The 27,401-nt window shown below is 45.9% G+C and overlaps 1 protein-coding gene across 1 annotated transcript in view; it reads left to right on the forward strand.

Moving 5' to 3' along the window:
* LOC138286655 (sterol 26-hydroxylase, mitochondrial-like) overlaps window positions 1-27,401 on the forward strand; it is a 168,271-nt gene that overhangs the window by 120,017 nt on the left and 20,853 nt on the right. The window contains exons 5-7 of the mRNA XM_069227119.1: window positions 16,308-16,471; window positions 17,622-17,788; window positions 20,492-20,573. Of these exons, the coding sequence (XP_069083220.1) occupies window positions 16,308-16,471; window positions 17,622-17,788; window positions 20,492-20,573 (413 nt within the window). The remainder of the gene's footprint in view (window positions 1-16,307; window positions 16,472-17,621; window positions 17,789-20,491; window positions 20,574-27,401) is intronic.

The raw sequence follows: 27,401 nt of genomic DNA on the forward strand, positions 1-27,401 counted from the left end.
TTTTTCTAAATTGGTCTGAGTTTGATTTGTTGTGTTTTTACTATGTTGATGTTTGTATATTGCATACATACTTAACACACTTACTCTAAGTTTAGCCTGACTGCTTTTTGTGGCTAGCTACCCAAGGTTAAGTTCAGCCTGCAAAGGATTGTGGCTGTTGCTTGACCAGGGTTCACACCCCAGTCAACCTACAATCCAATTTCTCACAGTCACATAGATAAACGTTTAAGACATCTCATTTTGTCTTTTGATACCTACTTTGACCTGCAGATGTCAGTGTCTAGAGGAGAGACAAGTCAGAGAGGTGATATCTATTGTCTATATTTTATCTCTTATTCCATTACCCCTTTTTCTGCTATTAACCTCAATATTCTTATCGTGTTTTATAAGTGGTGGATGTGGTGACTGGTGAAAGAGTGCATCAGTCTCATAAGATCTAGAGTACAAGGTTAGTGCTTTCTGACAAGGCTCCTATGGTCTGGTGCATTGTGGGTGTCACAGGAGGTATAATGAGTCACCTTGATATGGAAACACCTCCTTTAAAGAAAAACAATTTGTACTACCCAAGCCCACACGAAATGGTAGGTAATTGCACCCATCTACACCACTATAAGCTGCAAACCAGGTGTTCGAGACAAGGAACAATTTCCTTCTCAATGGGTATTATCATCATTTCAAAGTGCCACCCTAGTATGTCAGTGGAAAGAAGTAAGTACATTTTGTCATAGCATATATATTTTTAACAGCCAGTGATCTATCGAAACACCTCCTTTTATGGTTGGATAAGCCTGGGATATTTGACATGTTGGTGATAAAAACTAGTGCAGCCGAGGGAATGGCAGATGTCTAGTTTGATGAGTGAATAGCTTTCCAGATCATCTTCCAGTATATGGCCTTAGGAGCGCATGACCAAAGGATGAGCATGTATCTAACAATATCACATTCAGCCTCTGAGCATCACCAGAAATTTGAGTTTGGGCTGACACTCATTCTCTGTAATCTGTGTCAATACCTGTAAAAGCCATGTATGGGTTTAAAGTAAGTAAACCTCAAACAGGCATCCCTCAGCATTTTATTATACAGTGACAACAGTTCAGTCTAGTCTACATCTGAGTCCTCTGTATATTGATCATTTTGACACCAGACATTGGGCCCTGTCTTGAGAGGATTGCAATAAATAGACTGAATAGTTATGCTGCTATCCCTGAGACTACATCACCAATAGCACTGCATTTTCTGAGATATGAAGAAATCTGAGCTCTTCAAAGCAAGCTCTTGACTACAGTGGCTATCTCCATTTCTGAGTATTTGGCAAGCCAAAGACTATATTCAGATCATGAAGTGATTTAATACTGTTTCCTTGTGGGACATGCCCTATTGTATAGGTGCCTTTTTCCAGCTCACCAGGGTCAGTAGAATGTGCTTCCACCTATAAGTAATACAGATTTGTTGCATAGTTGTGCATTGCTGTAAAGCAACACACTTAGCTTCAATGCCTTATGTACAGAGTGCCATGTCAAAAACCTTGCATATAATATAGGATTGATATAAAAAGCACAGCTGGTTAGTAAGATGCTTTATTAATTTCACAGTGCCATTAGGCTTTCTTTGCTCTTAATATGGCATTTGATAGATGTTCATGAGGGCTTCAAGTTCCTTTTTAGATCATACCTACTAGACAGTGCATGCGCCATCGGTTGCAAGGTATATTGTGGGCTTATCAACACACAAGGGCTTGGAGCCTGCCTGTTGCTTACCATTGAGTGGCTTTCCTGCCCACTCTCATTCACCTGCTTCTAAGTCTTGGCAAACCTTGTTAATCGTGTGTCTGTCCCTCCAAAGGAGCATTGACATCTCTTTTGATCAGCTGGCTCCTATGCTTTCATTGCTTGCTTTTCAAGCACTACTTTTTTCTTTTGGGTTAAGCACTACATGGGGGGCATGTTGCTTCCAGCTTTCTCCCTTGGGTACTTCTCTTCCCTGCACTCTCTGATGCTGTTTGTCATCTGTGTGATTCTCCCCACCTCTTCCATGTTAGATGTCACCCTCATGTACTCATCTTATTGCTTTCTTGCCTGAGGTCTTCTCCACCACCCGCCGATCACTGACATACTATCTGCAGCAGAAATATCATGTGGACAGAATACCATGTCAAAACTATCGAGGAACAAAATATCGAGAAGGTAAGTGCAAATAGGTCAATATAGATTTACTATTGTTAACTCCACATCGACGCTCCTTGAAGATATATAGATTGTCAAAGTACATGTATGTGGAGTTCTCTATAGTAAAACTTTGCATACCTATTGGAAAGTACCTTCACAATAGTATTTGTCCTAGATATTCTTGGCATGACATTTAGGCCACATGATATTGTTTCTGATATTTTGTCTAAATAACCCACCCGCTTCACATTGCTGTCTCCCTCATTGAATCTCCTTCCCACCCTCCTTGTTGCGTCCCCATCTGTGCCCTCCATCTCTCTCACCTGTTGCTTCTTCTCCCCACCCTACATGTTCCTTTACCCACCCATGGCCTCCTCTCTCGCCTGTTGCTATTCCTCTCTACCCACCCTCTGTGTTGCTTCTCCACCCATGCTCTCCTTCTCTCTCGCCCATTTCTTCTCCTCCCCACCCACACCCTCTCTGTTGCGTTGATCCCCTGTGTTCCTTTCCCCACCTGCACCCTCTTTTTGTTTTTCCCCCACCCACACCAGCCCTTCAAGTTGCTTCCTCCCATTGCAGCCCTCTGTTCCTCTTTGCTGCTTATCATTAGTGTAGCAAGTGTATCATGGACCCAAGGGCAAGGAAAGAAATTGCCCCCACGCTGTTGTTTGAACTATGAAATACAGCAATGTCCAGGGTTCAGTGGGCTTCTCAGGCCTCTGGGTACTGATGCTACCGCAGGTGCTGGACCAATGGAAGCTTAACCCATGCGGCTGAGTTCCAGGTAGTTGAAACCTAATTTAGATAAAATGTAGGTACTAGTGTGGGTGTCCCGTCCTCTTTGTCGTCTTCGGCTTCGTGGCCTTTTAACCTGGTTTCTACCACTGTGACTCTGTTGAGATTGTGGATGTTTTCTTTGACTCTGTCATCTCTTTCTCTGTTCAAATCCAAACAGTTGCATCACGTTGTTTCTGATCTATTGGGGTACTCTAATTGCCAGAACTCTGGAATCCGGGTACTTGCTCTGTCACGCCTGGATACGGTAACTCTCTTTTTTGGGAGCATCATCTCTGGTGGTGAAACAGCTCCAAGTTGTTCAGATCATGGAGGCCCCTTTGCACTTCTCTATCCTTCCTTTGGCATTTGCATGGCCCTTTCTCTCTGGTTTACCATGACTTTCAGCTCATCATTCAATTGTCACCATGTTTTATATATCTGGTCCAGATTACTGACAATTTATTGTGAAAGACACCAGGCTAAGCCGGTGGGATGTTGCATCTTTTTTTATCTTGGCCTAAAGTTATGGAATAAACTGCATTCTTGCCTCCATAGGGAAAGTACCTTTTCTGTGTTTTGCAAAACGTTAAAAACTCAGCTGTTCCACCAGGAAACTGTCTATAGATCTCTTGTTTGAGTTATCCTTGTCTATTTAGAGCCAGCACTCCTTCTGGGTAATCGCATGCTTTTGAAAAGTCTCAATCAGTCAACCACTTAGGGGCATATTTACGAGCCCCTAGCGGCACCTTGCGCAGCCATAGCGTAATTTTTTTTTACGCTAAGGCGGCGTTAAGGAGACCTTTTTCCAGAGCCATATTTACAAATAATTGTGTCACTTTGTAAACCCTTGCGCCACAATATGCCTGCTCCAGGCATAGTGTATGCAAGGGGGGACGTTCTGACAGAGGGAGGCCCAAAAAAATGGCACAGTGAAATTTACACCATTGCACTGCACCATTTTTTCCATAATTTTTAACGCCTGCTCAGAGCAGGTGTTAAAACGACACACCCATTTTGCAAAAAATGCTGACACTTTTGTCCTAACAACCGCCATGGTGAGCTGTATTTTAAATATGGCGCAACCATGGTGTCGTTATGTGGGGCAGGTTCGATGCAAGAAAAGTGGCACAGCAGGACTGATGCACCACTTTCTTGTAAATATGCCCACTAGAGTGCCACAGCAAATTTACACAAGCCACTCCTGCGGAGTGTATGTCCTGTGCACTGTACTCACAATCATTCACAATCAAAGATTTTGTTACCTGAGCAAAGTTCCCAAATCAACCTCATAATTAGTAGGGCTTCCTGTTTTGCAGCTTTATGCCTGGGCTAGTTTTGCTCCAGCAAACTTTCAGTACAAGTTGGCTGTAAATACATTTTCTTTAAGACTTTCAAACTGGAGAGATGTTCACAATGTTTTGTTTTGCTCCAAAATGTAAAAGAATGGCTTACGTCCTGACTTTAACATAAAAATCTACATGCAGGAATCTTTGTGAACTACAGGTAGGAATTCTACTATCTGTGAATATTACAGAAACTTTGCACGCTCCTACACATCTCTTTCAGCCACACCTCCGAACTCCACTGGACCGACCATCACTGCGTCCATTTCTCCTATAAGAAAATTACCAAGCAGCATCTCATCCATCTACCCCCCTACCGCCGCTGGAGCAAAGTCACCCAAGACCAACTGACCAGCACCCTCGTCAAAAACCCTCCACCCGACGCAGCCGACCCGAACACAGCTGCCATCAACCTCCATCAATGGATCCTCGAATGCGCTAACACCTTAGCCCCTCTCAAGAAACCCACCGCCAACCAAGGAAAGAAAAAACCAGCCTGGTTCACAGACGAACTGACCACCTCCAAAAGCCTTTGCCAGAAGCTCAAAAAGAAATGGATCCTAGAACGCACACCCGACAACCTCGCCTCCCTCAAAGACGCAAACCGTGAACACCACCAACGGATCCGCGTCGCCAAGCGCGCCCACTTCACCGAACGCATCAACAACAACGCCCACGACTGCAAAGAACTCTTCGGCATCGTGAAAGAACTCTCAAATCCAAAAGCCAACGCCAACGACATCCCGCCCTCCCAGAAACTCTGCGACGACCTCTCCACCTTCTTCCACCAGAAAATCGTGACCATCCACAACAGCTTCAACACCGGCCCACCGCCAGACCCCACCCCCGACGTCTCCACCCGCGACTGCCGCCTCACCGCCTGGTCCCACGTGGATGACGCAGAAACCACAACAACCATGAACACCATCCACTCAGGCTCCCCCACGGACCCATGCCCTCATCATGTTTTCAACTCAGCCAACGCCACCATCGCCCCCAAACTCCGCAAGATCATCAACCTCTCATTCACCTCCGCCACCTTCCCGGACAGCTGGAAACACGCAGAAATCCAAACCCTCCTCAAGAAACCCAAGGCCGACCCCAACGATCTCAAAAACTTCCGCCCGATGTCTCTCCTCCCTTTTCCAGCAAAAGTCATCGAGAAGATCGTCAACACACAACTCACCCACTTCCTCGAAGACAACTCCATCCTGGACCACTCACAATCCGGTTTCAGACGAAACCACAGCACGGAGACTGCTCTCCTCGCCGCCACAGATGACATCAGACATCAAATGGACAACGGCGAAACCTCGGCCCTCATCCTCCTCGACCTATCAGCCGCTTTCGACACAGTCTGCCACCGCACCCTACTGACCCGCCTCCAGGAAGCCGGCATCCAAGACAAAGCCCTCCACTGGATCTCTTCCTTTCTCTCCGACAGAACTCAGAGAGTCCGACTCTCCCCCTTTCGCTCCAAAGCCACCAACCTCATCTGCGGCGTCCCCCAAGGATCCTCCCTCAGCCCCACATTGTTCAACGTCTACATGGCCCCCCTCGCTAAACTGGCCCGCCAGCATGACCTCAGCATCATCTCCTACGCCGACGACACCCAGCTCGTCCTCTCCCTGACCAAAGACCCACTCACCGCCAAAACAAACCTCCACGAGGGACTAAAATCCATCGCCGAATGGATGAACAACAGTCGCCTGAAACTCAACTCCGACAAGACGGAAATCCTCATCCTCGGACGCTCTCCCTCGGCCTGGAACGACTCTTGGTGGCCCGCCGACCTCGGACCCCCACCCACCCCTGCCAGCCACGCAAGAAACCTCGGCTTCATCCTGGACCCGGCCCTCACCATGTCCAAACAGGTCAGCACCGTCTCCTCCTCCTGTTTCAACACCCTCCGCATGCTCCGCAGAATCTTCAAGTGGATTCCAACAGAGTCCAGAAAGACGGTGACCCAAGCCCTCGTCAGCAGCAGACTGGACTACGGCAACGCACTCTACACAGGCATCCAAACCAAAGACATCAAACGACTCCAGCGCATCCAAAATGCTTCCGCCCGACTGATCCTCGACATACCCCGCCGATGCCACATCTCCCCTCACCTGAGGGAACTCCACTGGCTCCCGGTGGAGAAGAGGATCACCTTTAAACTCCTCACCCACGCTCACAAGGCACTGCACAACACCGGACCTTCCTACCTCAACTCCAGACTAAACTTCTACGCTCCCACACGTCAACTTCGATCCGCCAACCTCGCCCTCGCCCCCCGAATCCAGCGCAAGACCTGCGGCGGCAGATCCTTCTCCTTCCTCGCCGCCAAGACCTGGAACTCTCTCCCCACATCTCTACGCCAGACCCAGGACCTTCTCGCCTTCAGGAGACTCCTCAAGACCTGGCTCTTCGACCGCTAACTGCAGCGCACCCCCCCCCCTCCCCCCCCCCCCCCAGCGCCTCGAAACCCTGACGGGTACATAGCGCGCTTTATAAATATCGTGATTGATTGATTGATTGAGTGTAACTGCCGATGAGTGCCGATGAGTGGAACATATATGGCACAGTACAACATTTATGTGCAGACATCGTTGTGAAACTTCAGAAAGTCAGAAACCTACATAGACTGTAGCTGTAAGCCTACAATTCAATGCTTTGTGACTTTCCTGCTTGCAAGTTCTGGAGTGCGTACAGCAGTATTCCTGGGGATGGCTCTTTTGCTATGGAGGAGGAGGAGCAAAGGATGGATTTAGATTTAGAGTTTGTCAAACGGGATACTCAGTTACAAATGTTTCTGACATCCCGTCTATCTTATTACAAGTGCCATAGGATCTGATGCACTTGTAATAAGGTGGATGGGATATCTAGCAAGTTTGTGATGGAGTAGCCCATCCCATAAACTGTAAATCAGGCCTCAGATCTGTCCATTACTGTGATCTGGTATGTTTTTTGGTGTCCAGTGAAAAAGTGATTTTCGTGTCTGGTTCATTCCTCTCCAGACATAATATGTGGAAAAGGCTTGGTTATCGTCTCTTAGAGCCCGTCCAGAAATGGGCCCCACAAGTGAGTTCTGGGAGTAATATAACTTTATTTTGTGCACATATTGGAATAGCCTTAAGCTGCACCAGTGCCGTAACAAAACTTGAGCCCCCCCCCTGCAAAATACTTGGAGGGGAGTCCCCGCGCTCCGGACCCAGTCAGGGGCTCTCAGTCCGGGGCCTGCCGGTGTGGGCCCCCTGCATCGTGAGGCTATTGTTGCACCACTGAGCTGCACTGAGTGAGCACTGGGCAGACACTAGGAGCAAGTCTAACACAAAGGGGTTGCAATAAAGCATACCATGTCCTATGTACCCGTCCTTGCCTGCTAAGCACAGTGTGACCACCTCTTCCCAGTTCTCAATAGGCATGGCACACTCCCAGATATGTCCTCTGGATAGTGGGCACAGGGCATGGACTCTGTCCTGCACTATGCCAGGTACCTCTGCCAAAAATAATTCCTGGCAGAAGTATGTGAACTTCTTGCAGTGTACCTGGAGGCTGGGCAGAGGAACCGCCCCACTCCCCGCTAGGGAGGCATGGTTTGTTCCACTTCGGAAGCAGAAGCTAACTCCTTGGAGGTGCAATCCTACTACCCTCTCTCCATCTTTAATATTGATTGCAAAATCCTCGGTAAGGTATTAGCTAGTTGTTTGCTCGGATTGTTGAAAGTATGAATCCAGATTGAGCCACATCAGCATATGGCTCAATCTGGATTTGTGCTTTCCAGGACCACTGTGTAGAACATTTGAAGGCTCTTTCAGGTTAGGGGCGATGTTGAAACTGACAATGGCTTCCCAGTGGTCATATCAACAACATGGAGAAAGCCTTCGACTCATCAGACTAGAAATATCTTTTTGCAATCTTGAGTTAGACCTGGAATAATCAAATGGATCAGGCTGTTATCTGTTGACCCATTTGCCAGGGTGAAGACAGTCAAGGTTATCTCCACGCAGAGGCGGATAATGAGAGGCGTGCGCCAGGGGTGCTCCTTTTCTCCTATTTTGTTCTCTCTGTTGCTAGTACCATTTGCGCTTCCATTCAGACAGATGGCCTATTGCAAGGGCTGAACATGTGTGTGTGAGGGACAATTCATGGTATCTCCCTCTACATGGATGATGTTTTACTTTATGTTTAGGATGTGGGGTCCTAACCACCCTATTCCCTGCAGGCCCTCAGAAATGTTGGGGGACTGTTGGGGTTGAACATTATTAATTATGTTAAATACTGCTTGTTTCTGTTGAAGGCTGTGGGAGGCAGAGCTATGGATAGTCTGCCTCAACTAATTTCAAGTGGGAGTGCACAACCTTTAAATATTTGGTAGTTAGAGGGTGTCATCGTCACCCTGATTTATTAGAAGGCAATTTTATTAGGGATCTCTCTAATCTCTATTACTAGAGCATCTTTGACTTTGTGGTGGAAGCTGCTATCATCAGTTACGGGAATGATTGCCCCTGCAAAATGGTTATCTTGTTGCAATTCCTCTATCTGTTTGCAACAATAGTGGTATGCCTTTTAGCCCACTTGTTTATGGCACTTTGCACACTACTGAGGGATCTGCTACAGAATGGCTGGAGACAGAGACTCGCCTTGGAAGGCTTCAATGTCCCATTATGGAGGGTTAATAGAGAAGGCCAGACTTTGAGAACCAGTACCTAGCGGCCCAATTGCAGTCCGTGGCTTGCTGGTTAGTGGACCCGGCTCTGGCGGAGGCAGCACAGGTCAGAGACATTGTTTCAGCCAATTTGCTCCCAGCAGTAATGACCGTTGCCCTGGCTCACAGATTAATGGGCAACATTCTCCTAGATGTGGCTCATTGGTGTTGGCATGGAGTTTTGTGGAAGACTAACATGAATGTTGCCTTCACCCCCAATTTATCACTGTGGAGTATTCCCAAACTCATGAAAGTAGTTTTAGCCATCGACAGGTGCACTTGTCAGAGGCAGGCATTATTCAAATAGGCGACCTATACGGTGATGCTGCTTTCTTCTCCTTCAAAACTTTTCACATGGATTTTCCTCTTCTAGTGGGGTAAGTACTGCTATTCATTCTGGTGGTCAGCATCATCAAGGTCACTTGGCCAAAGCTCCTTCCGCTATACGCAGTGCTCAAATCATTGCAGGGTATTGGTAGTTCAGGGAGGGCTGTCAGTAGCTCGTATGCAACTTTTACACCAATGACCAAATCAGATTTCCATGATCTATCTAGATGGGAGCTTGACCTTGACACAGAAATGTCAGAGCAGAAGTTGGGCAGGGTTTTGATGTATGCGAAAACAGTGTCAAAAAATGCTCCCTTTAAATTAATACAACCTAACATTATTCAACACACAGTTTTGACTCCTGCTGGGATGTGCAGAACATTCTGAAATGTTCCACACTGTTGCACAAGATGTCATGCATTTGATGGTATGCCCCCACAACCAGAAAAATGAATCTAGGTTCATCGACCTCTGTCTTATTGTGATAAAGTCACCCTTTTAGCATGTTCACCCCAATGTTTCTGACTGGCACCAGTGGTAACTGACCCTGTCTGTTCCCTGGCCTCTGCAAAACAGGCCCTTTGGCCAGTGTTCTGAATGAAATGTATATGGTCAAATGGTACAATGTTATAATTCCAATTGGCAATGACAGACCCTGTAAGTCCCTAGTAGATAATAGGGCAAGAAGGTTCTAAACTATCTATAAGTCCCTAGTATATAATAGGGCAGGGATGTTTAGAGGCCCAGTAGATTTCCTGCACTGGAGTGTGCACAACTGTGGTGCCTGCTGCCATTTTTAAAGGCAGCCTTGCATTGCAGACTGTCTTTAAATAGTAAACTGTGTGCAAATTTGACTTTGAGATTTAACGCACTTCCCAAGTGATAAACTGCCCTATTTTTACATCTAAGTCACCCCAAGGTTACCCTAGATGCCCCAGCGTGAGGTGTCATGTAACTTTAAGCAGGGATATTATAACAGATGTTTTATATGCTCTGGTGAGGGAAAAACTGCACCTTTCAATGTTCCATTGTAGATACTTAGCTCCATAGGATAAAGTGGGACTATTTTCCATAAGCCTAAGTATGGCGGGTGGGAGCTAAATCTGTCATGAAAGGACTCAAATGAATGGTAATAATAAATCCACCAACTTGCCCTTGTTGAATTTATCATAGCTAGTACACAAAAGAAGCTGTAACACTTTCCTTTCTGTAAGCCAAATTCCAGCCTGCTAGTGGTCTCTCCAGATGGACCAGCCCTAACAGGATTAGCCAGGCTACTTTGATGAGGTGATAAGTGGCCTGGTCTGAGCAGAGGCTTTGTAATGGGGGAGGTTGGCAGATGCTGAGGCCAGCCCAGGAAGGGAGCTGGTTAAATCAAGCTGAGGCTTCGAAAGGAAGCTAGGCCTGCCCTCTCACCCTGTACCCCACAGATAGCTAGTGGGCTTAGGAAAGGAATTTGCAGATGTCTAGTGCGGGAGTTAATGGAAATGGGCTACACCAGCGGATTGATTTAGCCAGGTCTGGTAATTCATCCATCTTGGAATTCTAAAGTGCAGTGCTTTATGGGACAAGAAGATGCAACACTTTAGAGGAAGTAGTCATGCTTCTGGGTGGTACCCTGCAGCCCATTGGACAAGGATGCCCCTGACTGTCCACCAAGATGATTGAATAAAGGTGGCTGATCTGCATTGGAATTCAGATCTGCTGCCTGCAACCACAAGAAGAAGAAAGACTGCCCTTCTGGAATATTGGCCTGCAAACCACAGCGCTGCATACTGAAGTATTGCTCCTGTTGCACACTGAAACAACAGCCCCAAGGCCTTTGCCTTGCTTTTAAAAGGACCCAGGACAGTTCTCCCTGAAAGAATTAGGCTAAAAGAGCTTCCTTGCACCAGCTTTCACAAGAGTCCCCAGCCTGGAGTGCATACATTAAATTTGCAAGAGTTTGGCCAGGTGCATTGTGGGATTTGTAGTCCCAACGTCTCACAGAGCAACTCCAAGCTTCTAGAACCTTGGATTAGGGTTGTGGACCACTTTCCTGCATCAAGAAACACTTCTGGAAGTAAGTGTAAAAGTGTTACAGTACGGACGGCTGGAACTTGGTCTCGTGCAACTTTCCCTTTGAGCACTATTTGCTTCTAAGTGCTAGTTTTACTTTTAATCTTTACAAATTCATATCTCTGGTTCCCTCTATGGGATTTTTGTCATTTTGGTATCATTTTAAAGATAAAAATATTTCCTATTTTTATAAATTGGTGTGGGATTTTTATTGTGTGTTGTGTCTTACTTATTTACTGAATTGGTGTATTTAAATGCCTTACATGCCTGCTCGCTGCCAAGCTACAAGGGGTTGAGCCAGGGGCTAATGTTTTTAGACCTTGAATGAGCCTTACACGGTCTGGGGGCATTATTGCTAGTGGTAGGGGTGTACTTACCTCTACTAATAACCAGCTTCCAAAACCTACATTAGGCAAAAGGCTTGATGCTCAGAAATGGAAGGAGCTGGATCCTCGCTCACAGGAGCACTGGAACAAGGAGATGGGTGGTAGGCAGAAGCTGAGTGCTACGAAATAGATAACCAAAAAGGCTACTACACGGCCACACCCAACACTAGGATACACTGATGCTGAATCTACTTAAAAAGATGATAAGAAGTTCCCTTGTACTCTGCAGCCTAACACTTGAGGAGTCCCACTGCAGTCCTCCTGAATGTAGACTGCAGGGTGTAGATGGTTTGCAGGGACCACGTAATCGTGTGACTGCCCTTCCTGTTCTTCCTTCCTACTCCTGGTTGAAACCTTTCTTTACATATGAGTTGATTCATCATTATGGGCCTCAATCTTTTTGCTCGACCAAGAGACTCTCATTACACGGCTTGCACACCATGGTAAGATGGTTAATAATACTCGTAGCTGGTGTCTAGCCTGCAAGTGGTATACTGTTGAGGGAAAGACAACACTACATAGAAATGTCTTGACTCTATATTGCATCCACCAATGTATATGCACAGCCACAGCTCAGCTTTTTCATCAACCCTCTGCCTGTTACCAGGCATCTCATTCCAGATGATGCCCGTATATTTCCAAGGGTTCTAACACCTTTAAAGGAACATGCACACTTAGAAATATACACAGTCCACAACTTATACACCCCCTGCAGTGATTGACATATAATTGTATTGCTCTGGTTGTCTTCAATCTCCCTTTCCCTTCCATCTTCCTCTTGCCTTTCCTTTTCTCCTATCCTTTTGATAGTTGCTTGATTTGTTCTGCTGTGGAATGTTACTGTGGCGTAAAGTTATAAAGGAGGTGTGGACCTCCGCAACCCTATAAGGTTCACATATATTGTGCTAAATGAAAAAACGACTGTACTTTCCTTGTAACAGGTGCAACAGCCTTGTTGTTGTTAACTGTTTTTTTATAATATTTCTTTATTGGTTTGATGTACAACAACAGCAGCAATATCAAGCCATCCATCGGTAGCCTTCATCTATAATGTTTACAGAGGTGCACTCGTGTGTTGAAGCAATCGTAAGCGAGTAACACTCGTACTGATATGTGAACGTTCTCCATGAGTATACTCAGGTCATAGTACTCACACTTTAAGCGTTGCCTACATAAAGAAACCATAGATCCAACAATCGTCAATAAAACAGCACCTCCAAACCAAGGCATGCTGGCTCCCTCACCCAGATGAAGGGCGGGGGTTAGGAAACGGATGTCTGTACGGATCTTGGTGTGGGACACGACATTGAAAGCTGCATACTAGGGGCGAGTGGACGCAGAGGCTTGGCGCGTTCTGGTCATGCACATTAAACTGAGTCTGAACCTGCACCCAAGATATGGCTGCACACAGAGGCCGAATGTGGTCTCTTGCACGGGCTTGACGTGGTCTCTTACACATTCGCAAAACAGATGCTGAGCCTACACTGTAGAGGTGGCTGCACACAGAGGCCAGATGTGGTCTCATACACATTCGTGAAACAGATGCTGAGGCTGCACCATAGAGATGTCTGCACACAGAGGCTTTGAGCAGTCTGTTCACGTGCATGAACTAGAGACTTGGGGCCAGATGCACATAGGCTTCCATTTGTGATTTCCTAATAGCAACTCTTTGCGATTCGCTATTAGGAAATTGCAAACAACTATGTACAACAGTGTGTTGTACACTGTTTGCGATTCCCAGTGCAATCGACCTACCTCAGTAGTATTCATGAGGTAGGTCGCAATTTGCGACCCATTGGGAATCACTGAAAAAACAGGATCATGCTAAGGACAGCAGACGACAATATATGTGTTTGGTTTTTAAATAAAACTTTTTTTTAATGCAACCCATTTTCCTTAAAATAAAATGGGATGCGTTTAAAAAAATAAAATAAAAGTTTTAAGAGGAGACCACTGCCTCGTCTTAAAAAATGTGTTTGCAACCATTTACAAAGGGAAAAGGGCCTCTTGGAGACCACTTCCCGTTTGTGAATGGGTTGCCACCTACTTCAAGTAGGTGGTACACTGCAAATGTTTTGCAACCACATTTCATTCACAAAACATTTCTACATGCCAGTGCAAGTCGCTATTAGGAAGGGGTGCCCTTAACACGCCCCTTCATTCGGTGATAGGTTACTGAGTCACAAAATAGGTTTGGTATATATTAAAGGGTATTTTTCTGGTCACAAATTGCCCGAATCTGTGAATTGGGCCATTTGCGACCTGAAAAAATCTAAGTACATCTGGCCCTTAACCTCTGGGCATTGCTGCACACACAGGCTTTCTGGGGTCTGGTGACTCAGACATAAACTGGAGACTGAAACTGCACTCTAGCGGTGGATGTAGACACAGGCTTGGAGAGGTCTGTTGATATGGCATGAATCCCAGCCGAGCCTCAGTTTTAGAGATAGCTGCACACAGAGGCGATTTGGGATACATCAAAAATTAACCTGAAATCTGGGGTGATTTTCAAGAATGCATGAACTGAAACAGATACATTAGTAAAATGTTGAGCCTTCAACCCGGATTCAGAGCAGGACTGACTGGAGGGAAACCTGGCAGTGCCCGAAGGGCGGGTCTGATAGGTCAGTGTGTAGGTTGATGTTTTTGCTGTTTGTGGGACTGTGTCAGTGTTGGTTTCATCGATATTATCACAAACATTGCCTGCAGCAAGCACAAATCTATGCAGCCTTCCATACCCTGCGAAAGACCTATACAGTGTGTCTTTATAAGTTCCAAACTGCCTTGATTTCCAAACGTGTGCCACGTTTTTAAGCATTAATAGGGTCCACATTTTTCTGGTGCCGGGGCAGATTTTCTGTCCCCATCTGACCCTGCTTGGATAAGACTGAAGGTAAGTACTTTTTGGGGTTAGCTATTGTACATACAGCAGAAGCTCAGTGCACTCCATAAAGGAGACAGCAAATAAAGGCTTAAAAGGTCTAGTCATACAAGGATTGCCACCAAGCTTCATTTGGATACCAGATTTCCAGTAAATTATATTCCCAGTATTGGACTTTTGTGTTAAAAGTTGTTGTTATCAGGTCTAATGGTCAAATTGGCTCAATGGAAGCAAATCAAAACTAAGGCCCTCATTTTGACAATGGCGGTAATAACCGCCTACAGCCGCGGCGACGTCCGCCAAAAGACCGTCGCCGCAGCTACCAGCCGTCCACTGTATTATGACCACAGCTGGATTTCCACAAGAAGGATGGCGGGAATCCGGCTGTGGCAATGCCAGCGGACGGCGGTAGGGTGGCGCTGCTGCCAACAGCAGCGCCACGCCAGTAGACCGCAGCCAGCCGTATTATGACCCATAATACGGCCTGGCGGTGTTCTTCTGGCAGACACTGCTGGTGGCAGCAGCGCCCCGTCCCGTCTCCTGCCAGAGGACCCCCTGAACACAGGTAAGTCGGGTCTTCGACAGGGGAGGGGAGTGGCGGGTGTTGTGTGTGTGGGGGTGTATGTATGTTTGTGTGTGCCTGGATGCGGGTGTGTGTTGAATGTTGGATGCGAGTGTGCATGTATGGAGGTGTGAGTGTGTGTATGTTGTGTTATATGACTGTGTGTGTGCGTGTATGTTTGAAAGTGTGTGCGGGTGTGTGTGAGTGGATGTATGCATGCGTGGATGTTTGTAGGAAAAGGGTGTGTGTATGTGTGTGTGTGTGAAGGGGGGCGTGAACGTGGGGGGGCCTTTGGAGAGGCAGGGAGGGTGGAGGGGTAACTGGAGAGGGAGGGGGGGAGACCTCTATCAGTGACAGAGAAGAGATTCCCTGTCACTGATAGTGCCTACCGCCCTGGTTTTCGTGGCGATAAGGAACCCACGAAAACCATGGCGGTAGGCGGGGTCATAATCCCGCAGGCGGAACAGTGACGGCCGCCGAGCTGGAGATGGACATCTCCAGCCTGGTGGCTGTTACCACCGTGGCGGTCGGAGTGGTACATTGGCGGGTTGGCTTTAGTCAAGCTGCCAATGTCATAGAATGGCGGTAAGTACCGCCGGCCTGTTGGCAGTACTTCCCGTCATATTACCGCCGACCCCCGGGGTCATAATGATCCCCTAAATCTCCCAGCTTATATTAGGTTGCCATCTGAAAGCCAAACATAGTGGCAAGAAAGAGGTGGCAACTCCTAAGCCACTCATGCACCAGTGAGTGAGCCTGCATCCTTGCAGTGCTGTACAGAGAGGCCTGTGAGGTTCTAGCATTATGTAATTCAATAGGTATCCTGTAACCCTAAATGCTGAATCACCGGCAGGTGAACTCAAACCTCAAAGAGGAGACCCACAGTGGTTTTGGAATGTACTTCCAGATTTCTAGTGAACACATTAGGAGGTGCTTGAATAGTACTTGCAACTATTTTGGAGTGTAGTTCCTTATTCTTACACTGATTGTATGTAGCTGGCTTTACATTGCACAACAGCTGATATTTAGAAAGATCTTTCAGGCCCCTTGGTTTAGAAGGAGGCCATGTATGAGATGACAGCATTTGAAGAGCTTCCCTGTTTTGTAACTTGCAGGGCAAAAACTAATTGATGGTAAGATGGAAAGACTACAGGAGCAGCTGGCACAAGGAGAGGAGGTGGAAGCCGAATACTTGACCTACCTGCTGTCTAGCGGGAAACTGACCCTCAAGGAGATTTGTGGGAGCATGGCTGAACTACTTCTGGCTGGAGTGGACACGGTATGTATCACCCACGTTCAGATCCTATGCGATGGCCATGAGAGCATCTGATCTGTAACAGGTATCGTGAGAGATGCTGGACATGTTTCATTATCCTTCCAGCTGATGCCCACACTGCATCAATGCATTACTAGAGTCTCACTGGCTATTCCTTGGCTCCCCAATAGATAGTTTCAGCAGAGGACCACAGGGCTGAATGAAATCTCCATCCAATTCTGAGTAATATCACGTGAAACGAGTCCTGCTCCATCTCCCTCTACCTCTATCTGAATCAAGTTTGACAGCTAGCGAGGTGGCAATCATCACTTATAAGACATAAATGGATAAAATGACCTCAATACTACAAAGCTTGAATTCTGGCTTTTGAATTCTAATAATCTATGCGTCACGCAAGCAGAAGCAGATTGTGCACAAATAACTCTATAAAATCTTCTGAATTTTACCAGTGACTCTAATATATGCGCTCAATACGACTCTATGACTTCACTTACTGGCAGACCAAAGTAGTAGATCACAGATGCTATTTGACCTGATTGAGATTTCTGGTCAATACAAATGCATGAATTCAGATTCTTTGGAAAATAATGAGTACATCATACTAATATCTGGAGTAACACATGGCTTACCTAGGCCTCCGTATGCTATTTCTATAGCATGAACTTAGCCAAGTGGCTACGTTGCACTGTCCAGGGTGATAGTCAACAAGTGATTGGAGGGATTGTGGATTCTGAGAGTGGAGGTGGACTATAACCCCATCTCCATTTAGTGGTCTTTAAGAAGTGTGTTTTCCGTTGTTTCCTGAACTGGTGCAGGGCTGTGGAGGTCCGGATGGATGCAAGTATGTCTGTGGTCCGGAGGACATTGTGTATAATTTGCAATGTAGCGGTTTAGAATGGCTTGTAAATCAGGCCAAAAAAGTTCAGTTGTAATTCCCAACCAGCACAGGGGTAAAACAGTTTCTCACAGGCAAATCATTATGAATTGTGCCTATGGTGTTTGATATTTTTCAAAACAGTGATGACATCTCATACTTTTAAAGTCTGATAACATTTAACAGTGTGTTGAGAGCAGTACAGGAGGCACATAGGTACACGTGTTCTAGAAGTAACAGATCACATAGTGAGTTCTAATTTTCACTGCTTTATCCTAGACTTCCAACACGTTGACTTGGACCCTATACCATCTGGCCAGGGATCCGGAGATTCAGAAAGACCTGTACAAGGAGGTGATCAGTGTGGTACCAGGTGACCGAATTCCTACCGCGGAGGACATTTCCAAAATGCCCCTGCTGAAGGCAGTTATTAAAGAGACATTACGGTAAACCCTTAGGATGAAGAAAACAGACAGCAGTCCTGGGAAGGTACATGTTTAAACTGAGAGCCATTGGAAAGAGAAGCAAGTAGGCCTGGGTTTCATACTAGCATATTAGAGCATGCATGTAATATTGCCAACAAGGCTGGAAATATGTCGAAAAGGTTTCACAAATATAATCTTAGATATTTCTAATGGAGAAATAGAATAAAATGTTTTCAATGTAGTGCAAAGACATATTGTAAACTTCATTGTTTGGTCATAGTAATTAAGTACAATCATTAAGAGTTCAGTCACAAAGTATTGGTGGAATAGTATTTGTCAAATGTCATCTTACCGTCCAGACTGGATTTTTCTGCTAAGAGTATTTATTGTCGGGAATTCCAGGACAGTAATCTTCTATTTAGTTAACCAAATACAATGTGTTGAGATGGTGCACTCTATAGCTGCTTGAAACAGAAGAGTTCTTCATAAAGTGTCATTAACTGGCTGACCAGAAGGCCTGATTCACAAAGGTAAACGTAGACATTTGAGTAAGTTTATTGTTTTTTCGTTATTCACAAACTACAAGTTTAATTATACTAATGGACTGTGGATATTGCGCAGTCAGATGGAGACCTCGCACATAAAAAGATACGCTGGGCCTATCCTTTCATGTGCAGAGTCTTCATAGTCGTAAAATTACTATTAGTATGATTAAACTGGTAGTTTGTGAATAGTAAACTTACACAAAAGAGTAACTTTACCTTTGTGGATCAGGCCTGATGAGGTCATCTTGGACAACTTGTTCTTCATGAAAAAACCATGCATTTGGTTTAAAGAAACTGAAAAGGATTCTTGAGAGAGGTGACAGGTATGTCAGCCTCCATAAATCTTGAAGACAGCTCAAACAATTAAATAAGAATAATAGTTCTAAATGTGGACAAGTCAAAATGTGAACACTCCTGGAATTAAAGTTTATGCGCTACTGACCTGAATCATAAAGTTATTTCTGTGAGTTAGATGCCTGCCTTAGGTGAGATTCTCTCCAAAATGTCCAAAAGTAATGAAAATGTAGTCATGAAGACAACTTTATAAATCAGTCTCACAATTGAAAACACCACGCAGGGGGCTGCATTCACAGAATAAAATGTAAGTCTTTGAACAAGCCAGACATCAGAGTACCACAGTGATCAGAATGTGTTCACATATATATTCAAAGTTCCATATCATATTGATCTCCCCAACCCTCCTGGCTACTTCATTATACTTTGTGAATATCACCCATGAAACAATGGCTCATCAAGGAGGTGAAAGGCTAAATACATGAAATAACATACATTACTCTCCAATCACCCAAACATTCTGAAATGCCAAGGCAGATCCCTGGAAATAGGAAATTTAGCCTGTTCTCTGATCACCTTGCCTGCTTCCTTACCACATGAGATACAAACATCTACCATCAAAGATGCCTGGAATCAAATTTTATCAGGTGCAGTGATATTGCACCAATAATCGGCCCACCATAAGAAAGGCCCTAATGTCTCAGCAGTATTTTCCATGGTTAAATATAGCATACTCTTGAACCAGTTGCTACCCCATTGCAACATCATTGAAATGGCCCTCAAACGGACTCACTCATTCCTAAAAAACAGGTCTCACCCGGCAGAGTTGACCCTTCTTTATTCTGCTCAACCAGTCTCTGCTACATAGCCCCCTAGGAATCAGCTCTGTCTCCTAACCTTTTCAACATCTATATGCTACTGCTTGCAAAAATCTTCAAGGGCTGCAATCTGGGCTACCGTAAGCAGGCTGCTAATATACAAATGCACATCAGTGTCTGCAGACATCCAGCAAATCACCTTAATGTCAAATAATGTCTTGAAAATGTCTAAAACTGGATGCACCTAAACTGACTGTTTATCACCTAAGACTAGGATACAGGTTCTTTATCCAGGCAAACCACATCCCATTCCTATTTCAATGTCTTCCATTCAGGGGCCCCCAATAAAACCCATAATTTTCATAATCTGGGTCTACTTCTTGACTCAAGCCTAAAAGTTATCCCTGAAGTGTATAAGATTGGTGGAAACACATTTCACACCATGGCAACCTATCCTGCCTCTGCTTCTGATCTACAGAATTGATCAATGCAATGTTACTTATGCAGGCCTTCCTACCTGTGTCAGCCGCAAACTGCAGAGAACCCCAAACCACGCTGCTAGTCTTGTTCCTGGACTGGATTACACTGGCCATATGAAGATGTCTTATTGGCTCCAATGCAAGGAAGATTAAATTCAGGATAGCATAGATTCAAATGAAGTTCCTTCAAGGACGAGCTCTATCCTACCTCACCAAACTGCTGCTGCCTTTCCATTCAACCAGACAGCTAAGCTCGGCCACACCAAACCATACTGACATTTAAACAGCAAGATACGTAAACGATGGTAGATCATTTCATCCTGGAGTTTCTTCTCTCTAGATATTGCTTCTTTCATCAATCTGCTCAGACGGCAACGCTTTAAAGCTCAAGAAACACAATCATTCCTTTTTTCATATAATGTGAACTAAATCTCAGTTCAGAGAGTGTTTCAAGAATGAATTTAGAAGCATGAATATTGTTGAGTAGTGGGAGGGCATGGATGTAACCAAACATTTTACATGCAAACGCTGCTTGACACTAAAGGAGTTTATATGTCTGTAATCAATCACATTTTCATTATTGAACAGGTTGTATCCTGTTATTCCTGCAAATTCGAGGGCTGGAATTGAGAAAGATATTGTCATTGAAGATTATTACTTTCCCAAAGATGTAAGTCTGTATTTAATATTTTGTTCTTGCTTTAGGACTAAGACTCGTGGAATGTGTCCAGAGATTTGAGTCTGGTCTTCCTCAATGAATGAGGGGTCAATTTTTATTGTTGAGTTCCTCGATCGGGGCTTTCCACAAACATAGAAGCAGGCCTACAATTTTACTTCAACCTAGGTGACCTAATTGCTAGCACTCAGTGAAGTAGAATACACAGACAATGAGATCTTAAGGGTAATTAATTTTGACTTCCACTTACAGGAGCATCTAAATAAAGTGCTTTATGATAAGACCTGTGTGGTATCCTGGAATGTGGGTTAGAACTTGGGCAATTGGAATGTGGAGATCAGAAGGTTCTTACTTACTCCGGGTTCCACAGTCTGTCAGTTGGAACAGAGTCCCAGAGCTGGTGGGTGGATGAGGTGTTGCTGTTTATTTGTCTTAAGTAAACCTACTCATTCATACTGGAGTCAGTGCTTTTCTGCAAGCTGCCAGAACTAGGGGCCATATGTACAAACACTTTTTCCAATAGACACAGAATGGGTAGAAACCTTTTCTACATCTGGCCCTAGAACACTTGCACTAGAACATATGTGAAGTCCCACCCCCCCTATGTTGAGTCGGCCCTCTCTGAAAACCATGATATATGCTAAAGTTACTGAAATTCTGCAGGACAGATCGATAAAATCCAGCTGACTATCCATGAAAATCCAGGATGCCTTATAACCCTTCCTGAAGACCCAAAGGGTTTGTTTGAATCCTCACTGATCTGGAACAGGGGGCAGGCTGCAATGGTGCAATAACTTGGATGCAATAACTCAGATGCAATAACTCAGATGCAATAACCCAGATGCAATAATTCGGATGTGTGACTACTTCTTTGTAGCTTTTTGAGGATAGCAAATAAACTGCACTAGAAGCATGAGGACAGCAAACAAGGTTTGTTAGAGTACTCTGTTGCCAAAGTAATGGTTTGTGGGCGATTGAGGCTAATGATCTGTCCCACACTTCTACAAATAACATTGCCTTTTAACTGGACCTACAGCCATCAGGTACTTGCAAAAAAATCACCCATGTTTTGCTAACTACTCTCTGGGGACTTCATGCTGGGGGTGTTTAAAAACATTTGTTTGAAAATGCTGAGTTTTAAAACTTATCGGGCACAACATTAAGTATTACTATATCTTTGAATGAATTATGGTGGCCATAGGGTTCACCACAAATCACGTTGCAGCAATGTTTGTGTTAAAATTAAGCTCGCTGCACCAGTAATGCAACACTTTTACAGGAGGGTCTTGAAGTTCTTTCCAATAGATTTATTGGAAAAAATGTGTGCCAATTGGTGCATTTTAAAGCACATCGGGTAGTGAAAATAGCCAAAACTGTGAATTTTTAATTTCATGCACAGACTTTACAGGCACTACCCCAAAAAGAAAGAAAACTGCAGCCTCCCCTACTTTTTCTATAACCAATTTTATTAGCATTAGAGACAGCGAGAATATCACAATCACAATCACTGAAAAATAGCATAGGGATCAATCAATCAATCATGGATTCGTAGAGCACGGCTTATCACCCGTAGGGTTTCCAGGCGCTGAATGTGGGCGTGCTGCTCAGTCGAAGAGCCAGGTCTTGTGTTCCTTCCTGAACTGGTTCAGTGATGCGATCTGCCTGAGCTTGAGAGGTAGTGTGTTCCATGTCTGGGCTGCTAGGTAGGAGAAGGATTTTCCTCCTGCTGTACTTTTCCTGATTCTTGGGCACGGCTACAACGGCGAGCTGGGAGGAAAGGAGACGTCTGGTGGGTATGTTGAATGAGAGGCAATGGTTGAGGCATGCCGGTCCTATGCTGTGCAGTGCCTTGAAAGTGTGGATTATGAGTTTGTATGTGGTGATCTTGTTGACTGGGAGTCAGTGTAGGTCTCTGAGGTGGGAGGAGATGCAGCTGTGTCGGGGGATGTCCAGGATGAGTCTGGCTGCTGCATTCTGGACTCTTTGTAGTCTTGATTGAAGTTTCTTGTTGATGCCGGCATACAGTACATTGCTGTAGTCCAGTTTGCTGGGGAATAGTGTGTGGTTGACTGTCTTCCTCATGTCAGGGGGAATTCATTTAAAAATCTTCAGCAGGAGTCGGAGGGTGTGGAAGAATGATGAAGAGATGGTGTTAACTTGGCGGGTCATCTATAGAGAGAAGTCCAGGATGATGTCCAGGTTGCGTGCATGGGCAGTCGGGACGGGGACGTTACCCAGAGCGGTGGGTCACCAAGAATCATTCCAGGCAGAAGGGCTGGAGCCGATCACAAGGATCTCTGTCTTGTCCAAGCTGAGCTTGAGGCAGCTGGCCTCCATCCAGGTGGCAACTGCTCTCATTTTGTTGTGGAAATTCCTCTTGGCTTGAGAAGAGTCCTCTGACAGGGAAAGAATCAGTTGGGTGTCGTCGATGTAGGAGACTATGGCCCTCATTACAACCCAGGCGGTCGGCGTTGAAGTGGTGGTAATACCACAAACAGGCCGGCAGTAAAAAAAATGTCATTACAAGCATGGCGGTTACCGCCATGCCAAACCGCCACTTCTACACTCCGACCGCCAGGGTGGTAACGACCGCTGGGCTGGAGACTTCAGTCTCCAGCCTGGCGGCTGTTACTAGATCGCCGGCAGTATCACGACCCCACATACCGCCATGGATTTCGTGGGGTTCTGTACTGCCACGCAATCCATGGCGGTAGGCACTCTCAGTGCCAGGGAATATGTTCCCTGGCACTGATAGGGGTCTCCCCCACCCCCCTTCCCAGAGTCCTCCCCCAAAACCCACAACCCTCCTACCACCCCCTAAAGGTGGCAGGACCCCCCTATACAAACCCCACCACCCCATCCAACATTGACACACACACACCCCTACCCCCCTACACCCGCAATCACACAACTCCTACACAAACACGCTGACATACACGCACACATACACACACACATATGCGAACACATTTCCCATACATACTACACCCTCCTGCATGCATACACGCACTCACACACCCCCTCTACACACTCACACGCACACCCCCATGCACGCACACAACACACAACGCCCCCCTCACCCCCTTCCTCTAACGGACGATCACCTTACCTTGCCGGTGATCCTCAGGGAGGGAACGGGATCCATGGGGGCTGCTCCGCCACCAGCACCCTGTCACCAGAACACCGCCACACCGAATCCTGGCGAGTATGGCTGCTGGCGGCTCTCCATCCGAAAAAGGGAAGAGGGCTGCCAGCAGTCATAATACACTGGGCTGAAGACAGCCTGCACTGGCGGTCTTCAGCCCGGCGGTACCTCAGCAGTCTTGGAAAAAGACCGCTGAGGTCCAAATGAGGGCCAATGTTTAGCTCATGTTGTTTGGTGATTTTGGCAAGCGGGCCATGTAGACGTTGAAAAGCATTGGGCTTGGGGAGGATCCTTGAGGCACTCCGCAGAAAGTGTCTTTAGGTTCTGATGTGAACAGTGGTAGTTTGACCCTCTGAGTTCTTCCGGTGAGGAAGGAAATGATTCAGTTCAAGGCTTTGTCTCGAATGCCGGCGCTGTGCAGTCTGTCGCAGAAGGTGGAGTGGGAGACGGTGTCAAATGTGGCGGAGAGATCGAGGAGGATGAGTGCAGCTGTGTCTCCACAGTACAGTGTGATGAGTATGTCATCAGTGGCTGCTAAGAGTGCAGTTTCCGTGCTGTGGTTGCTTCTCAGTCCGGACTGGAATGGGTCTAGGATATGGTGTATCTCGAGGAATTCGGTGAGTTGTTGGTTGATGGCTTTTTCCGTAACCTTTGCTGGGAAAGGGAGCAGAGAGATGGGTCTGTAGTTCTTTAGCTGCCTAGGATTGGCAGTGGGTTTCTTGAGTAGCGGGATGATTTTGGCAATCAGGTTATATTGCAAGTTCAGGAGTAGGAGGTTCAAACAGTGCCAGTTAGAACATTTAACAACTAACAGTAAACTGTCTTGTGATACCATTTGTCGGTATAGGCGAATCATTATCTCTATATGCCCTAATTCCGGGGCAATGCCCCTGTGAGCCTAAAATGGACATAGCTTGATTGCCAGGCATGCTCAGAGAAGAGGGTGAGTCTGAGTGGGATGACAGATGTTAAAGACTATCTTAGCTGCATGTAGCAAGTCAGCTGTCTCCCCCGTCACAATATGTTTGGAGCTCTTGGAGTAGCACCTCCCAATTTTCCGCTGTCGGGTTATTTGCGTAGGCCACGCGCTTCTTCACAACGTAACACTGCTGTCTCCACCCGTCCCCATTTTAGTGTTGCTGTGCACCAGTGAGCTAGGCTGGGCAAAGATGGGGCCTTCCAGTGAATGGCGATTAATCTGCGTGCTATTAGTAGAGGTAGGTCTATGAAGCGATTTGTGGGACAAGGCGGCAGGCGTGTGGTAAGCCCTGTGGAGGATATTAAACTGTATATATTGGAGCTTTGCATTCCTGGAGACTTTCCTAGGGTACAGGAGTGCAGCCTTCCACTTCTTGTTCGACAATTCTCTACCCATATCCCCTTCCCACTCCCTGTGGAGTGCAAACAGGGGGCCCTGTGTCGTGTGTGTGAGGGCGCGGGCAAGCCAGGCGACAAGCCTCCTCCTGCCTTCCATAAGCACTACAGCCTCCCCGGCAACCCAGAAATGACCATGCACTGGACAGTCACTCCCCGGTGTTGCAGAACAATACCTTTTGGCTCAGTGGGAGAAAATCCCGAAAATTGAAATTATGACCTTGTAAACATAGCACTAGTAAGTGACTACTCTCCAAGAGCCAGCACTTTATACATCCTTTCAATAATTAACTAAATGAATACGTAAATAAATACAGATGCACTTGGACGAGTACCTTACAATTAATGTTTGGCAAATTATTGATTTATGAAGTAGTTGAACATAGTAAGGAAGACTGAATGAAGATGGAAGGCAGCTCTGAAAAATTTACCCTTCTGGACAAGTGCTGCAGGGATGCTTGTGTCAGTTACTGTATTAGAGGCTATGGTGAGTTCTGTTGACCACCAGAACCTTTGTCAGAGCCCCACACTGGCCAAGCAGGGCGGTCCCTCCAGTGAACCCCGAAAGCTTTGTGTCTGCACTGCATCTGTGATTCGACAAAGTCCATTCATTGTGCTGTGATGGATGTTCTGATCTGGCCCAGGAACATGAGGCCATTCATGTGTAGTTGCAGAAATCCTTGCACAATAATGTTCATGCAGCAGGAGATCCTCTGGTATGGTTGAAAATGGCTGTAAAAGCAAAGGAAACCCCTCTCCGGTGCTTAATATGTGAAAAACACACGTGCCGGGTCCTACCGTAGCCCAGTGCCGGATTCCAAAGCTGCCTCATCGCGAATCTGGCTTATGCCTCTTTAATCCATCACCAGACTCTCCCTGCCTCTAAATCCTGCTCCTGCTAGTTTTTTCACTCCTGCTTTCCCCCTTTCTCAATGGGTTTAGTCTTTCTATTCTTCTTTCTTTCTCCCTCTTGTGTTTTTCCCTCTCTTGCTGTACTTTACAGCCTGTGGAGGAAACATAAGAGTCAGTCTCCAAAAATGAGTGCCGGTGGGCACCACTGGCTTTAAAGAGGCACTTCTCCCCTCCCTGAAGGAACAGGACTGAAATTCCAGGAATAAAGCAGGATAAGCTTTATGCAGTACCCATGGGATCTGTGTACTCCCTCCTCTGCCTCTCAGTGGTGGAAGGAGTCCTTCTGTCACAGGTCGCACTCTGCAGACTGTTACTGTCCATAACCTGCTGAGAAGCAGTGATGGTGCCTTGAGAGTCCTCTTGTGGGGGGCGCCCCTTCAGCGCCTTCTTTGACACCGAGGTGGAATGGTGACAGCCCAATGTCAAGGTGTTTGTGATCTGCAAATTCCACTGTGCATTGTGAACTGGGTTTTTGCAACCATGAAGCCTGGCAGCTCGTTCATTGTGGGTCTGTGATTACAGAGCACCTTTTATATTGGCTCAATGGTCCCATTTACATATTATTCCTGATGTTTGAAGGTCATCACCCCACATCATCAGCAGAATATAACAGACCTGAATATCAACAAATCATTTCCTCTGTGCTATTATTAGGTCTGATTAATCAATTCCAACCACCACGGAGTGTAAGTTCATCCTTGCTCTAACAGCAAGACATGACTCTATTGATACATTACTGTTCAGTCTGCAGAATGCCCTGAAGCATAGAATGGCAAAATCATACAACCACACAGAGGAACAGATGCCCATAAAGTCACACAGGCATGCTTATAGCACATACACAAACACATGCAAAACACACACACTCAGTCATACTTACACACACAGGGACTCAAACAGGCTCATAGACATGTAGTAACTTAAGCAGGCGCGTAGAGAGACAGACACCAACAAGTACAGAAACAAAGAGATGGAGGCATGCAGACATAAAGGGGCATATTTACAAGGGGAGTTGCGTCACTCCTGCACCACACAACGTGGTGCAAGCGCTACACAAGCCCAAAATGCGATTTATGAAGCCACACAATGCCACCTTGTGTGGGCCTGAGTGGCTTTATAAATCTGGAGTAAAGCAATGCAGTGCGAATTGCAGATTTGCGTTACCCTGCCCCAGGGAGGCATATCATGGGTGTTGTGTGGGTGTTCCCACGCAACACTCATCGATTTTGACACATTTCTAGATTTACAAGAGGTGGTAGACATAGGAATGCTCCAAAATGCTAACCCTTCCCAGGTGAGGCGTAACAAGGAGATATATCTCTATTTCTCCTCGATTTTTCCCCTTTCCATGTGTACTGCATTCTGTAGCACATATAGAAAGAGGAAAATAC

Source organism: Pleurodeles waltl, chromosome 3_2 (assembly GCF_031143425.1).
Source record: "Pleurodeles waltl isolate 20211129_DDA chromosome 3_2, aPleWal1.hap1.20221129, whole genome shotgun sequence".
Taxonomy (NCBI): Eukaryota; Metazoa; Chordata; class Amphibia; order Caudata; family Salamandridae; genus Pleurodeles; species Pleurodeles waltl.